Source organism: Crocuta crocuta, unplaced genomic scaffold (genome assembly GCF_008692635.1).
Source record: "Crocuta crocuta isolate KB4526 unplaced genomic scaffold, BGI_CrCroc_1.0 scaffold75, whole genome shotgun sequence".
In the NCBI taxonomy this organism is placed as follows: Eukaryota; Metazoa; Chordata; class Mammalia; order Carnivora; family Hyaenidae; genus Crocuta; species Crocuta crocuta.
The window spans coordinates 1,024,251-1,040,575 of NW_027530350.1; the positions used below are offsets into that span (position 1 = coordinate 1,024,251).

Consider the following 16,325-nt stretch of genomic DNA (forward strand, 5'->3'; position numbering starts at 1 on the left):
GACACTTAACCAACTGAGCCACACAAGTGCCCCAGGAATTCACTTCTTTTCCCCCAAAGCACTGACCTTATTCTCACAATAGCCCAAAAAACTGCATACTGTGCACTTCTAACTTTGGGAGTCCCAGTTCCATGAGACCATAAAGAAATGGCTGCCAAACGCCGGTAGGTCCTCAATTCTGGAAGAAGCTAGTAATAAAAGTGACAGTGACAATGAACAGCCACTGGTATGTTAATGAAAAAAAAATTATCCAAAGCAAAGGTCCCAAACCTGAACAAGAAACAGTTCCACGTAATGGAGAAGTTATGCTTAGAAAACAAGCCAAGGGCTTGTTTGATTAAAAAAGAAAATATTACCACAACTACCATCGTACAAAAGACCAAAGCTTTTCCTCCAAGATCAGGAACAAGACTAGGTGGGCCTTCTCACCACTAATTTTCAACATTGTGCTGGAGTTCTAGCCAGGGCAGTAAGGCAACAGAGAGAATGGAAGATGCATTCAGACTGAAAAGGAAGAAGTAAAACTATTTCTATTTGCAAATGGTACGATTTTGTATACAAAATCCAGACACAAAAAACTACTCAAACTAATTAACAGGTACAGCAAGGCTGCGGGATACAAAATCAATATGCAAAATGAAATGTATTCTGTACATTAGCAAAAAAAATTCTAAAAATAAAATTATGGAATAAAACAATTCCATTTACAATGTCATCAAAAAGAATAAAATACTTAGGAATAAATTTGACCAAAAAAGGTGCAAAATTCATACAGTGAAAACTACAAAAGACAGTTAAAAGAGATTAAGAAGACCTACATAAATTGTAAGATATTTCACATTCATGAATTAGAAGGAAGACATAATGTTGCTAAGATGGCAACCCAAACTAATCTAGAAATTCAGTGCAATCACTAGGAAAATCCCAGCTGCCTTTTCTGTAGAAATTGACAAGCTGATCATGAAAATTACATAAAAATGCAAGAAACTCAGAACAGCCTATATAGTCTTGCAGAAGAACAAAGTTGGAGGACACACATTTTCTGATTTCAAAATCTACTACAAAGCTATAGTGTTGTTGTCTGTGTGGTACTAAACTAAGGGTGAACATATAGATCGCTGGTAGAGAACTGAGAGTCCATCAATAGACCCATACTGATTTTCAACAAGGGTGCCAATACAATTTAATGAGGAAAAAATAGTATTTTCAACAAATAGTGCAATGACAACTGGATATTTATATGTAAAAGAATGAAGCTGGACTTCAGCCCACATCGTATACAAAAATTAGCTCAAAGTACTTCAAAGAGCCAAATGTAAGATTTGTATAATGTAAGAGCTGTAAAAAATTATGCAACTCCTAAAAAGAAACCATGAGTAACTCTTTGTGACCTTGAATTAGGCAACAGTTTCTTAGATATGACACCACAAACACAAGTGATAAAAGTAAAAATAGATAAATTGCACGTCATCAAAATTTAGAACTTTGGAACTTCAAAGGACACTTTAAAAAGGTGAAAACATGATTTACAAAATAGGAAAAAATATTTGCAAATCATATATCTGATAAGGGAGGTGTATACAGAATACATAGAAAACTCCTACAACTCAATAATAATACAGACAACCTAATTTAAAAAATGAGCAAAAGAGAAATGCCTCAGTGGCTCAGTCAGTTGAGCATCTGACCTGAGCTCTGGTCATGATCTCACAGTTCGTGGGTTTGAGCCGTGTCGGCCTCTGCACTGACAGCTCGGAGCCTGGAGCCTGCTTCAATTCTCGATCTCCCTCCCTCCCTCTCTCTCTCTCTCTCTCTCTCTCTCTCTTTCTCTGCCCTTCCCCTGCTTCCACTCTCTCAAAATAAATAAATAAAATTTTTTAAATGAGCAAACATTTTTAAAAATGGGCAGCATTTCTCTAAAGAAGATATACAAATAGCCAATAAGTATATGAATAGATGTTCGACATCATTAGTCACCAGAGAAATGCAAATCAAAACCACAATAAAATACCACTTTACAGCCAATAGGATGGCTTTATTCAAAAATACAGACAATAACAAGTGTGGGTGAGGATGTGGAGAAATGAAAACCCACGTGTATTACTGATAGGAATGTAAAAGGGATAAGTTTGGCGATTCCTCAAAAAGTTGGACATAGGATTAGCAGATGACCTGGCAATTCCACTTCAAGTTATATACCCAAATTTTAAAATATTTCTATATAAAAATTTGTACATGAATATTTATAATAGCATTATTCATTAGCCAAAAAAGTAGAAACAACCCAAATGTCCCTCAACTAATAAATGAGTAAACAAAATATGGCATAACCATACAGTGATTAGTCATTAAAAGGAATGAAGTACTGATTCAGGTAAAACATGGATGAACCTTGAAAATAGCATCCTAAGGGAGAGAAGCCAGACCCAAAAGGTCACATGCTGTATGATTCCACTATTTCCAAACATCCAGAATAGACAAATCCAGAGAGACAGATAATTAGGTGCTGGTGATGGCTGCACATTCTGTGGATATACTAAAATCCATGGAATTGTACACTTAAAGGGATGAATGTACACTTAAAGGGAAGGCATGTGAATTATATCTCAATCAAGAAATAAAGAAAATATTTGGGCTCAACCCAAAAGTTTTCAGAGAACCTGAGGAAAAGACAAAGATTAAAGAAAAGGCTGTGGAGTTTTCTGATGGCCTAAAAAAAGATCAAATATAATAGTTACCTTTTGAAGATATAAATAAAATTCTAAGGAGTTATGTTTTACATTTGTGGTCTATAGAAACAAAAGGATTAGAGTTTTTAAATAACTTGATTTCGATTGTCAAAGTAATGCTCAGTTATTTTAGATTTTAAAGATAGAAAAACACAGATAAGAAAATGATGAAGTTCCCTGTTTTTGTGCTCTCTCCAACCTCCCCAAAAGGCTGGTGATAGGGAGTGGGGGTGGTCATTGCCTTCCACATGCAAAGCCCACTCTGGGGAAGACCTTGCATCTGGACCCTCCGGCTCCACGGAAGCCACCTGAATGTAATTATCATGGCCAGTGCCATCAACTCTTCCCACACAGATCTGGTAAGAGCGCCATCATTTCCAAGTCCTCCAGCTGCCCCAACATTCACTCATATTTCAGTCCTGCAGTTTGAGTGCAACTAGTGTTTCGATTAATTGAAGGAAAGAGCCCACAGCACCTAAAAGGGTGGTAAGATAGGAGGAGAATAGAGATAGAAGAGAAACCCAACTTCCATCAAAACCACAATTGTCAGTCATAGGGATGAAAAGTACAGTATAGGGAATGTAGCCAGTAATACTGTAATACTTTGTATGGTGACAGATGGTGATGACACTTATCATGATGATCTGGGAATGTACAAAACTGTCAAAGCACTCTGTTTTACACCTGAAACTAATATAATATTGTATGTCAACTATACCTCAATAAAACAACCCACATCCCTCAAATTAAAATTTCCCATGAGGAGCGCCTGGGTAGCTCAGTGGGTTAAGCGTCAGACTCTCGATGTCAGCTCTGGTCCCCCTCTCACAGTTGTGAGATTGAGCCTAGCGTCAGGATTCTCTCTCTCTCTTCCTCTCTTTCTGCCCCTCTCCCACATTCTCTCTTTCTCAAAATAAATAATCTTTTAAAAAATTAATTAAACAAAATAAAATAAAATTTCCCACAAATCATGTGCCATCATTTCCCTCTGAAGTACTGAAGGAGCTTCAAGGTGACACTTAAGTTCACCATCTTATTGTGTAGAGCAAGCTGGCAGCACTCAACGCCCTCATTAGGCATCAAGAGGGGTGTTATTCCCACTAGAATATTATTTGAATGAGAATACATTGAAACATATATTAAAAAAAAGAAGTTTACAAAATACAGACTCCAATTCAAATTTTATTTGCATACAAAAATATATTATACTGGGAAAAGCATATTACTGTTTCCAACTATATATAATTAATTACAAATATTTCCATAAATGCACTTTAAATTACAGGAAAGCTATGTTTTGAGAGAAAATACAATATTAGCACGGGTCATCTGTTCTAATATGCTGCAAGCTGGTAAACAAAGTCAGTTTCACTCTCTAAATTGCCCAGAGATGATCAAAGCCTGGTTCCAGAACGAGTCTGAGAATGGCCTGCTGGTAGGTGAGCGCTCATCTCCAACTGCTCCGGCAGCAAATTCTGTAGCTGATTTTACCAGGGTCCCCGGAGCTTTCTGAAGCTTCTCCCTTATGATGAAAGGACCCAGAACCTCTCCTTGTTTCACATACCTGTTAAAAGGAGGTAAATAAGGTTATCATCCACACATATAAGAGTTTCCAATTCCTAGGCTTAACCAGAGCTTAACACCGTCACAGACAGGCATCAAAGCATCAGACTTAATGGCAGGTTTCCCACATAATGTATGTCTGATTAACTGGCACCACTGGGTGGCCAGCTGCAATTTCCATGAAGTAGGCAGGCTTGTTCCCCGGGTCTCGTACAAATTGTGCTGTAATTACAATAATCTCTGTCAAAACAGGCCTTGGTCTTCTGCTGTGGGATGGTACAGCAGGTAAGAAAATAGGCAATTAAATCTCCAATAAACAGAAGATACATAGGGACTTTCTGCTGGATATTTAGGTCTGTCTGAAACAGTATGAGGAACAGAGTCATTTTTACATAACCAGCTTTGGATCTAATTTTTCAGGTTATACCTGGCTATTTAGCAGAGGAAAGCATAAAGTATTTCTTATGGAAAATCAACTCTTTCATTGAAAAATTAAGAGACTAGGACAAAATTCTTCTGCTCTGTGACTGAATGAGCTCCCCCACCCCCCCGCCCCCCCCCNCCTGGCTGATTCTTCTGGCTCTTGTAATCCTCTCCTTTTGAAACAGAGTGGGTCGATTGATTCTCAGGGCCCCATCTTCTGGAACCCACCACCGCCATTGTAATTATGGTCTGATATCTTCAGTTCCCAACATTTCCGGTCACAAAAGGGGAACCATTAGTGTAACTGCCAAATGGGACACAAAGTAGTGTGTACTTAATCCAGGTTTTTCACTAATTGGCGTGAGCGTCTGGTTATGGGGTCTCCCCAGGCCGGGTGCATCTTTTGGGATTCAACCCTCTAGCAGTCAGACTTCCCCAAATCCTTGGATCTAACCTGGGAACACTTCCCTGGCCCAGGGGAATGGAACCATCTGGCTTGTTAGCACACTGCTTTTGTGGTCAATCTGCTCATTTCTCCTCTGAAAAGCCTGCCAGGACATCGTGGGGGTAAAGCTCCAATCTTGCTCTAATAACTACTCTGCATTTTTCAAACAAAACTTCGTTGTTTGCTGGTAACCTGTTCTCACTGTTTGGAAAGGCACACGGTCTACATTAACGCAAACTTGTCCTCAGAATTTCTTTCTGAGCCACTAGGGTCCCTTTCTGAACCTAAAGAAGCCTAACGATATAACTTCCTGCCCCCAGGCAAGCTGGTAAATATTATGGCATTTTATCAGCTGTGTGGGTTGGTTTTCTGTTTGATTTTTTTTTTTTATACCAGGCGCGTACTCACTCGCTAATGTTCTGTCAAGATCAGCAATAAAGTCTTCTAGCTCTTTCGTGTCTCCCAGTTTAGCTGAAAAACAAGAGTCGACCTTCAGTTTCCATATCAATGACAGCTCATGATACCGTCGGTTCCCAGGATTATGGACCCCGTTTTGCATCTCTGGGTCTCCAGAGACATTGTTTCAGAGTGTCCTATACCAAGCCCAAGTGTCTGCTCCAGGGCTTACTCACAGCCAGCTCCCTGATTCTGAAGATTCGCCTAAAAGTCTCCTTGTTATTTTTTCACTTCATCCTCCCCTGTGCCACCTGCACCCCACAACCTGGAAGAAGGATCTCCCTTCACTACCTCAGAAGTCGTAGGGGCAGGGGGGATGGGTGGTTGGAAAGGAAGACTAAAAGTTTTGATTTTTTTTTTTTTTTGACTACGTAAGATTTGAGTTATCAGTCAAAAATGTCCGGAAGGCATGGCACTGTGCAGAGGGGACACCCAGACTCCGTATTCCCAGTAAGCCTCACCTCTGACACATTCTCATTTGTACCACCTCAGGGCAATACCGCAGCCCTCAGTATGAATGAGGGAGGAGCCACTGTTCTTTGTCAAAATGGTACAGGAAAGGCGACGTGAGGCCTCGGGTCTGGGACAGCGTTGTCCCATCCAGCTGTCAGGACAAGGCAACAAGTCCTTATCTTGATCTTGTTCCCTCTATATCCTGAGATATCTACTCTCTCCTGTAGGGTTCGTCATTCATGCCTTCTCCGAAATGCGTGCCTGGATGTTTGTATTAATTAACCCTTGCTGGTTGGCTACCAATGGCTCCTTGTTCTTAGCTTTTAAAGTCGATTTGCCACTAGGGCTTTTTCCTCCCTCTTTAATTCCTACCTCTTAAGGATCAGGTAGCAAACCTGGGCACGTTTTCAGCCACTTCCTAGACTGCTCTGTCTCTCAGATTCAATAGCTCCATTTTACAGAGAGCTGGACAGGGGCAGAATCCCTAGTGACTGCTCCCAATACTGCTATGTTGAGAGGAGAAATTAAAACTCAGTCTTTTGAAAAAGAGGGAAATTCTGCCTTAATGCCAAGAGTGAGAAAAGTAATAGAATCTTCATATTTCCTTTTAACCATGTTCCATTTTTATTGCATTCTGCAACTATTTTCAGCAAGTATAATGTTTCTTGAGGAGAAAAACTCCTTTTGTTTTCAAAAGGGCACTTGTCCAACATAACAGAACATTCAGCTCTCTAGCTGGAGACACTTTACAAGTTCCAAAAAATAAGAAACTGCTCATGCATCTTTAACAACTTTTTAGCTCTATTAATATCACAGTAGAGACGGGCTGGAGCTGCTATTTTAAATCATGTTGAGATCATGGCTTGTCTCATGATGATGACCCCCTTGAATTGCTAAACTGGTAATCTGAAAGCACTGGTTAAATAGTTAATGCCACAAAAAGAATCTCACTTTCTGCAAACCCTAACTGCTGAGTTTTCAATTCTCGAACCAACCAGTCAGAGAGAGCACTGTCATTTGGCACAGTCTTGATTACACATGAGAGAAAGCAGAGTCTGAAGACAAGTATTCTTTCTCCCTGCAAATCTGGTTTCTTGCCCCTCAATTATCTGATTTCATTTTCACACTGATCAGAACCCCGAGAAAGAACAAATTCCACCTCACACCGTCCTGTACAAAGATGTTAGTTTTACCTATTTATTTGGCACATTCAGGAAGGGGCGGGGATCAGGGGGAAGAGAGAGGAGACTGGGAAGGGTGAGGGAATAAGGAAACCAAAATCCCCACACCACCACTCATGAGCCTACCTTTCCGAGGAGGGACAGTGGGAGAGAGAAGAGCTGGAGCAGAGTCTGTTGGAGAATTCAGTTTTTCATCACTGAAGCTGAAGCTGTTCCTATAGAGCGAATCTGCACCTTTCAGGAAAGAAAATGTAACTCATTTGAGATGGTTTTCATTCTATAGCCCACTGATAACCAACATCTCATCTCCAAAAAGAGCAAAGTTGTAAAGAAAACAGGTTGATTTCCAGACTTTATACTTATACCCCAAAATGATTTGAGGTAGGGATGTGTGTGTGTGTGTGTGTGTGTGTGTGTGTGTGTGTCCAGTCAGACACACTGAAGGCCTTGCTTCCCTTACAAAAAAAAGGAGAGTATGATAGGATGCTCATGACCTGACAAGACCCCACTGCCCAGGTGTCTAACTGATGCTTGGCTGCTGTGGGGTGAGGGGCTGGTTCAGGATTCTAGAGCCAAAGAATCATCTTTCCTGAAAAATGTCCCTTCTGCCCTCTGAACTCCCTAAAATACAAACACAAGGTTGGGTCCCATTACTCAAGAATCCTCCCTGACTGGTCAAGAGTGTCTTTGTCTTGGTTTTCCTGAGAACCTACATTCTGAGGACAAGCTAGAGGGTCGCAGACAAATATTTCTTTGAGAGGTTGTCAATTATAGACACTTGGAGTGACTCTGCGGCTTCCTCTATTGCCATACCCCCAAGACCAGAGCAAGAACAAGACAAAGTCCCAGAAGCAGAGTTGTGCTGGGAGTCAAGGGAACCAGCTCAGTTACTTAGATACTTGGGCACCCTTGAGCAGGACAGCATCTCTGAGCCTCGGCTTGGCCATCAATAAAATGGGAAGGCTACATAATCCTTAAAGTTCCCTCCAGCTCTGAAGTTCTGAGATTCTACTTCTCTAAATCCTGCCAAGAATGAGGAAACCAACCCACAGCCAGCTCAGCCTCGTGGCTCTGACACCAAAAGGGAGCTGGTGGCTGAGCTCTACCCCCTCAAAGGGCTCAAAGGCAGAGCAGCCAGCGGAAGCAGGATGTGGCCTCTGAGGTCACAAAGTAACAGCCTTCCTGGCTGAAACAAAACACAAAGCCAGGCACACTTGTAGCAGAAATGAGCTCTGGAAGGGCTCTTCAGGTGACAGAGGGCAGCTGAATCAAGAGGGTCTGGCCCGGACTCTACTCCTCTTTGGGATTCATTCACTTGAATCCAATGACCTCCAACTCAGGAGGAGGAAACACTTCTTTCTTTGGCCTCCATAATTCAGAGTGAACGTGAATAAGTTACAAAAGATAAAAAAGGTTTTCCAAAGCAGAGGTTTCTCATCACAAAATAATTCTGCTTCATCCCGAAAAGGCAGTTGCAAGTTCTCAGACCCCTACACCTGGCTCCCTTTCCTCCCATCCTCCTCTCACCAGGTGGCCCCAGCGCCATCTTGTCTTCCTGACCTATGCACTCATCTTGTCCACTTTCCAAACACACCCAACCCCCACCATCTTTCCTCCCTTCAGAAGTCTAGCCTAGGTCACCTACAAGGACCACAGCCACTTTTAAGGGCTTAGATGATGAACACCTAGTGAAATCCAAAATACCAAACCCCACACATAATATCTCCCCAAAAATATATTCCTCAGAAGGCTGCTCCTTGGGAAAGAAGAACCAGTATGTGATCAACTAAGTTTAAGAAACACTGAGTAGCTCTGGAGATTCCTGCTGGGTCTTCCCACCTTAATGTCCCTGAGAAGTCTTGTGACAAACCAGTTAAGCCTTAGTTCTCCAATTTAACTATGGGACACCTTTTTGTGGCAGCCTGTTAATATTTCTCAGGACACTTGCACAGGAACTCAAGTGCGGAAGCCCTTCTGCTTACTTTTCCAGCTGAGCCCACCCCTTGAGCAGTCTGGATTTTCTCAAGGGAAAGCCTTTCCCTTACATACAGAAAAGTGGTCATGTCCATGGCAGACCAATGGCATGGCATTACGGCAGGGTGTTACTATTTGTTGCCACAAACAGAACCTGAGAAATTTGTAGGGGAAAAGATGAGGTAAGATGCAGGGGCAGGAAAACCACAGAGAGCTGTGTGGAGGCCAGCTTCATGCCCAGACCCCTGAGCCAGAAGGAAAGAATAGGAGGCGTGTGGCACATGACCTTTGGCTCCGAAGGACACCTGACAGCACTGCTCCCATCCCTGGCCCAGCCGAACCCAGAGACTCTCTGGCCCAAGCTTCAGGGGCCACACCTCCGGTCTCTATCTCCCAGAAACACTTGGCCCTTGAGAGCCAGTTTCACCACCACCCCTCATGCCACCCAGCCCTGCACCACCGGCCCTTGCCCTGACTTTGGACTTCATCCCTATTCTGCTCCAACTTTCAGCAATTTTGCATCCACATATAGTCATCCTCTGGCGGGGGGGAGGGACACACACACACACACACACACACAGTCTGTTTACCTCACAGGCGAGTAGACCAAATGTCATTGAACTTTCAGGGAAGGAATGATCTAGACAGGAAAAAGGCCATTGCAAAATGGTAGGAAAAAAAGAATCCAGTGAGGATTCAGGAGAAACTCAGGTGGTTTTGAGACTTTATAGAGAATGAGTCATGGTACCGGGATACTGCCACAGTGTACCTCTTAGCTTTTAGAGCCTGGGGCTAATATGCCTTTATGATCCAAGTATTTTCTTCAAACTCAGAAAATATATAGACAAACTGGCTGTTACTTGCCTAATAAGTTCAGTTGCAAATCAAACTTAACATAATCAGAAGTTCCTCTTACTGCAAATGAACTCATGTTACTCCCCCAATGAGGGAGGGAGAGAAAAAAAATTATAGTTATAATATTTATATATCACTATATTTATACATCTATATGTATATCTGTATAGGTATATATAGATATAAACACACACACACACGCAAGCATGTCAACATAGCATACACTATACACTTCCCCACTTCCCCACACCTTCTAACCACACACACACACACATTCACACACAAGCTCATTGCCACACCTTGATTCCTCTCTCTTTCCATGAGTTTCAGTTCACAGTGTGAGCCAGACCTGACTCCAGGCTCCAAAATATTCAACCATCAACAGGAAGTAAACCCTCAGCATCCTGGAGCCAAACCTGCCCACAGTTTAGTTCCACCCTGTGGTAATATTCTACACACGTCATTCATGAAAAAGACGAAAAAAGCAACTTCAAGAAGCCCAAAGCTACCAAGAGGACCAGCAGAAGCTGCCATAGAGCTGTAGGGGATAAGGTGCAAATTACTTCACCTCTGAGCCTTAGTCTCTTCTTTAGCAAAAGGGGAATAGTAACCTAGACACTTCATGTATGATCGGTATTTTTTCATGATTTTTTAATTAATTTTTTAAATGTTTATTTATGAGAGAGAGATGTAAACAGGGGAGGGACAGAGAGAGAGGGAGACACAGAATCTGAAGCAGGCTCCAGGCTCCGAGCTGTCAGCACAGAGCCCCACACAGGGTTCAAACTCCTAGACTATAAGATCATGACCTGGGCTGAAGTCAGATGCTTAACTGACCAAGCCACCCAGGCACCCCCGGTTTTCATGGTTTTATTCTAAATTTCCTAGCAAAATGGAGGATGATATGTCCAGGACAGAATCAGTGATGATTTGGGGAACCTTAGCAGGTGGTAAGACCCTATTTCAGGGCTCCGTGGCATCTACTTCAGTCAGCTCTAAAGCCCCATCTCACAAGCCTCTCAAAGGCCCATTAGAAATGTCCTTGGCCAGTCACCTTGGCGTCTGGAAGCCAGGAACCTCAGACTCAGGTACAAAGTTTTCTAAGACACCATCAGAAGAAATGTAAGCATATTCACTATACAGAGATCTAACTTTAGGAGCACGAACAGAGTTTGAGAAACTCAACTGTAAAAACAGAAGCTTGTTTAAAAGGTAGTTGCGCTCTTCTAGTTTGGGGGTGGGGAGAAAGGTAATTTAGGGTTAGCACCAACATGCGCTACTCCAGAGGGAAGTAAAACCACAGACAGTAAACCTTGCCCGGGTTCCTGTAAATATAGAACAATCCCACACGTTGAAGACAAGCAAACTATAGTAATTAACTGAGAAAAAGAAAGCCTTGGACCTGCTTCCCTTTTGCCACAGGGAATGGTGGGGGGGGGGTGAATCTCCTCCACAAAATCTAAATTCTGAAAGCCTCACTAAAAGTAGGATAGAATAAGAAAGAACCCTTTTCCCTTTCACCAATATTGTCCCAGGTCCCCTGACTGCTGGGTCCCTCTGGACACCTCTCGAGGTCTCTGTCGGAGTGAGACCTGTCGCCCATCTGGAACTCCTAACACATTGCCAGCGCAGCCCGAGGGCTCCCAACTTCTCATTCTCTCCTGGCTGGAACAAGTTCAGATTCCAGTCTCTGGATCTCCTATGCCGAATTAGCCGATATGCCACCTGTCATGCTAACACCCACCGTCCATAAGGTACCCTCTCCCAGGCCAAGCTGGAGCAGTGTAGGCAAAGATACACAAATGTTCTGGTCTTGCACCCGCTACAATGAGCCAGTTCCTCATTCCCTAAAACGGCTCCACAACATCACAATATCCCTTGCATACACAGCAGCCTTCAGACCCTTCCTGTTAAGTAGCAAAACACTTCCCCTCTTCAAAGGTAAAAAGGTAAATGAAATCCCAATACAGCAGAGATAGAAGTTCATACCACCTTTTACAGTTTAAGGTAATACTGTAAACTTCATATAAAATCAGTGGAAACAAATTAACACATTGGTTAAAACTTAGTAATTAAAGGGGTGCCTCGGTGGCTGTCAATTGGGCATTAGTCTGACTTTGGCTCAGGTCATGATCTCAAGGTTCGTGAGTTCAAGCCCCGTGTCGGGCTCTGTGCTGACAGCCTAGAGCCTGCTTCAGATTCTGTGTCTCCCTCTCTCTCTGCCTCTCCTCTGCTTGTGCTCTGTCTCTCTCTTCCTCTCAAAAATGAATAAACATTAAAAAATTTTTTAGACTTAGTAATTATGAGTTAAATTTTCATTTAACATATTTGAGAAATCATGGTATGCACTTACAGTTTTGAAAAAACTGAAAAACAATATTATTTTTAAAAATAAGTTAAAACCAAAGAAGTTTACAGCCTCTAAAATACCTCTAAGGATCAAGTTCAAACAATACTGTCCTTCCACTGCCGCTGTTAAAACTGCTCCCACTGCAGTGTCTGAGATCACCTGCTGGACCCAAGTCTAGGGGAAAGGAACCAGCCTGTTTTGATCAACCCCATTTGAATGCCACCCATAATGTGGAGTTCCTTTTCACATCTTTGGGGGACACCCCCCCAGTGGGAACAGGAAGGAATATTTCTTTTCTCTTCTTTTCTTTTTCTTTCTTTCTTTCTTTCTTTTTTTTTTTTTGAGAAAGAGAGTATGTGTGCAGGAGTATGTGTGCAGGAGCAGGGGGAACCGAGAGAGAGAAAAGAGAAGAGAGAGAATCCCAAGCAGGCTCCATGCCCAGTTGGATCTGACAGGACCCTTGATCTCACAGCCATGAGATCCTGACCTGAGCAGAGATCAAGAGTCGGATGCTCAATGAACTGAGCCACCCAGCTGCCCAGGAAGGAGTATTTCTTTTTAAATGTCCGTTCTTCTCTCCTATCTAAATAACCTGCTTCTTTGGGTGGAAGGAATGTCTATGTTTCTCCTTTGTAGGCAAGCGACCCTAATTTTTTTTATGATGAGAAAAGGAAGGTTTCTTCAAAAAAAGAACTGCTACTTTGAGCTATCTTGGAAGGGGGCTACATCTTCTGAGTGATAGAGCAGTAAGCAGAAGACAGAGTGAGAATCAAGTACTAGTACTAGTGGTTTGTAGCTCATATGTAACATTTGCATGCAAGACACTGACTCAAATACATTTGACCTATGTGATGGAGCCTCGTGTATGCATTTTAATGTCTTCTGAGGAGTATGACACAGCAATTTTTTTCTTCCTTATTATGAGCTTATGGATTTTCTAATAGCGCTACTTAATAGCATCCTTTCAATTTTACAGCTATAGAAACTGAGACCCGCCTACTGCCCAGGGCCCCACTGACCCAGCCTGATGACGACTGCCTTGAAGAGACACCTGCAGACACAACCACTGTTGATAAACAGGTGAATGATTTGGGTCCAATGGGACTTCAGGTCTATTCCTGAGGACCTGGCTCCCATTCCAGCCAATCATCCATGGTGACGGAGCAAGGTCTTAGCGACAGCCCACATGGTTCTGCTCTCTTATCAGAAACATGGAGATAACTGTCTATCTTTTAGGACTGTGGTAGGGGTCATATGAGATAACACAGTTAAAGCATAACAAAGAAATCACTACTGATAAGAGCCAATAAACAATAACAATAATCATAATAAGGGCTTGGTAAAACTGAGCTGCTCTTATTATCATTATCCAGGAGTGTTTCCCTTTTGGTGGCCTAAATCTCAGTAGGATCCACTCAATTCTCTCAAAAATTCTCTTCCACAGAAAAGCATTGGACAGACAAGTATACATAATCAATATCTGTGCTTGGTACCTGGTGGCAGTTAAGATACACACAGTACATGCTTCCTTAAGAAACTACTATTTAGATACACACTGATTCTGCCAAGACTATTTCTAACCAGTCTTGGGGGGGGATAAGCTCCACGTTAATAAAGAAGAAAAATACCATCTGAGCCTCCTGTATGCCCTCCCCACTACTCCTCAAGCACCAAACTAAGGGTAGCTGAGCAGTTAACAACAAAAGCAGAAAGGAAAATACACGCGCGCGCTCACACACACCCCAAGAGAAACTATAGACTATTCCAAATCTCTCCCTGCAAGCCATTAAGGATGTGTTTCCAAGTGCCTTCTCTTTGAGGCCCCTGAAAACAGAACCTGAATCTGAAATCCTAGCCAGAGGAGCTACAATCACCCAGGTCGGGCAAGTTCAGACGACATCCTAGCCAAATGCGGCCGTGTTTTAGAAGGGACTTGTTCTTTGCACTAGTGCAGCACTGGACAGTCTGTCCCAGCTTTCTTTCTTGTGGGAGAGAGAATTTGCACTAGATGAATAACTTGTTCCATGACCCAACAGAAGAAGACATACTTAAGTTTGGCCACAGCTTTGAGACAAATTCAAAAGTTTTTAGATTTCTCTTTGAAACTGAAAATAAGTGGTCTGGTCATTAGCAATCAAGTCCAAAAATACAAAACAGAGTATTAAACAGCACACTATTCCATTCCTGTTCACTTCAAAAGCTTCAGTTAAATCCAATCCTTGGGCAGGGCTGCCAAGGAATAATGTCAAGATGGACCTCAGGTTTCTGACTCAACCCCTGAATATCAAGGTGTCAAGCGCTTTTAGTCATTCTCAGGAGGACAGCTCAGGGTGAGGTCTGGGACTCTATCTTTGCACTGGAACAAGGAAGAGCTTCAGATTTCAAAAGAAGAGAATCACAAGGAAAGGTCGTTGGGTCACTGCTTTTACTTCCAGAGTCAAGGGCAACAAAGGGAGTGACCTTCGTGCCTGTAACCCTTGCGGGGAGTGAAGTCTCAAGAATACCCAAGAAAAGTTTAAATTTACTTTGAAAAAGAATAAATCTTCTAGAATGTGAAAAGCAACCATCACATCATATTGAAAAATCACCACATTTGCTATGTAACACATAAACAGATATCCATAATCCTTAAAGCCCATTTATTCCTCAAATTAAAAAAAAAAAAAATGGTTTCACTACTTGCAAGGTTGTTTAAGACAAAGAGACCCTGGGATATTNCAAGAAGTTATTTCAAAAATCCCAAGAACAGCCGCTTATGAAACTTCTCCTGGTTTCACAAATGTTTCAGTATCGTGCCCTCCCATGTCTTCCTCCACCCCCATTCCTGTGGCACTTGCGCCACATACTCTGAAAAAAATGCAGAGAGAAGGGCGAAGGAAGGGAGGAGAGGTAAAGGTGGGGAGGCCTGGCTTGGGTCCCGGGAGTCCTCCGGCCTCAAGATACCTGCAAGGAGAGCAGGTAGACCAGCGCGCCCTCCCACAGCCTCCGTGTGACAGCCCCGGGGGGGTTGCCTCTCTGCGGGCGTCCTGGGGACAGCGCGGAGCCTTGGGCCCCACCCCTCGGCTTCCAGATAAGCAGACCGAGACGCGAGCCCCCCGCGCCTTCCCCGGTGGGGCCACACTTACTCTCGGAGTCGCTGAAGCCGCTGCTGTCGCTCACGCTGGCGCTGCTCCGCCGCTTCATGCGCTCCAGGTGCTCCTCGTAGTGGAAGTGGCGCTCGTGGAAGGGCGACGCGAAGTCGGCCAGCACCGCGTCAAACTCGCACAGCGCATCCGTCAGGTCCCCGGCGGCCGCCGAGTCCAAGGCCGGGGCTGGGGACAGGGATGACGGGCTCAGGTGCTGGGGCGGGGCGGCCATCGCGTCTCCCGGCCGGAGAGGCCCGCCACCGTTCCTCAAGATAACTAACACTCAGCGCGCGCTTGCCGAGCGACAGCCACGCTGTCACTGCCCGTGACTTATCTTTTCATAGTCTAAACCAGCCCGTGACGCGGTTGTATTAATCATCCCATTTTAGAGATGGGGAAACCGAGCCTCCGCGGAGTAAAGCTGCAGACCAAAGGTCACCCAGCTAATCCACGCAGCGGAACTCTTTCCCACGCGCTGTCGGCTACGTGTCCCCATGCTCGTCCCTCGGGCGGCGCGAGCGAACGTGCAGCGGTGGGAAGACGGGGTCAGGATGCGCCCGTTAAACGGCCCTAGCCCGNTGACGGTGAGTTGCCGCAGCCCTGGTTACGGCCCCAAATATTTACTCGCCGTTTCGCCCGCGCGCCCTGACAGCCCCGCTCGCCGAAGCGTCTCTGTCGCCACCAAAGCCCCAGACAGTTCACGGTGGGGCTGGAGCTTCCCCCGCTTCCTGCCGCGCGCCCTCAGCCTCGAGCCGTAGTTTCCTCAGCTGT

At 43.8% G+C, this 16,325-nt stretch overlaps 1 protein-coding gene across 1 annotated transcript; it reads right to left on the reverse strand.

The window, feature by feature from the left end:
* Positions 1–3,891: 3,891 nt before the first annotated feature.
* Positions 3,892–15,939, reverse strand: RGCC (regulator of cell cycle). Its single transcript, XM_077765668.1, has 4 exons — positions 15,555–15,939; positions 7,377–7,484; positions 5,569–5,631; positions 3,892–4,293 (listed from the first exon to the last, which is right to left on the reverse strand). The coding sequence occupies exons 1-4, from the start codon at positions 15,784–15,786 to the stop codon at positions 4,286–4,288; spliced, it is 411 nt and encodes a 136-aa protein (XP_077621794.1). The 5' UTR covers positions 15,787–15,939; the 3' UTR covers positions 3,892–4,285.
* Positions 15,940–16,325: the final 386 nt, after the last annotated feature.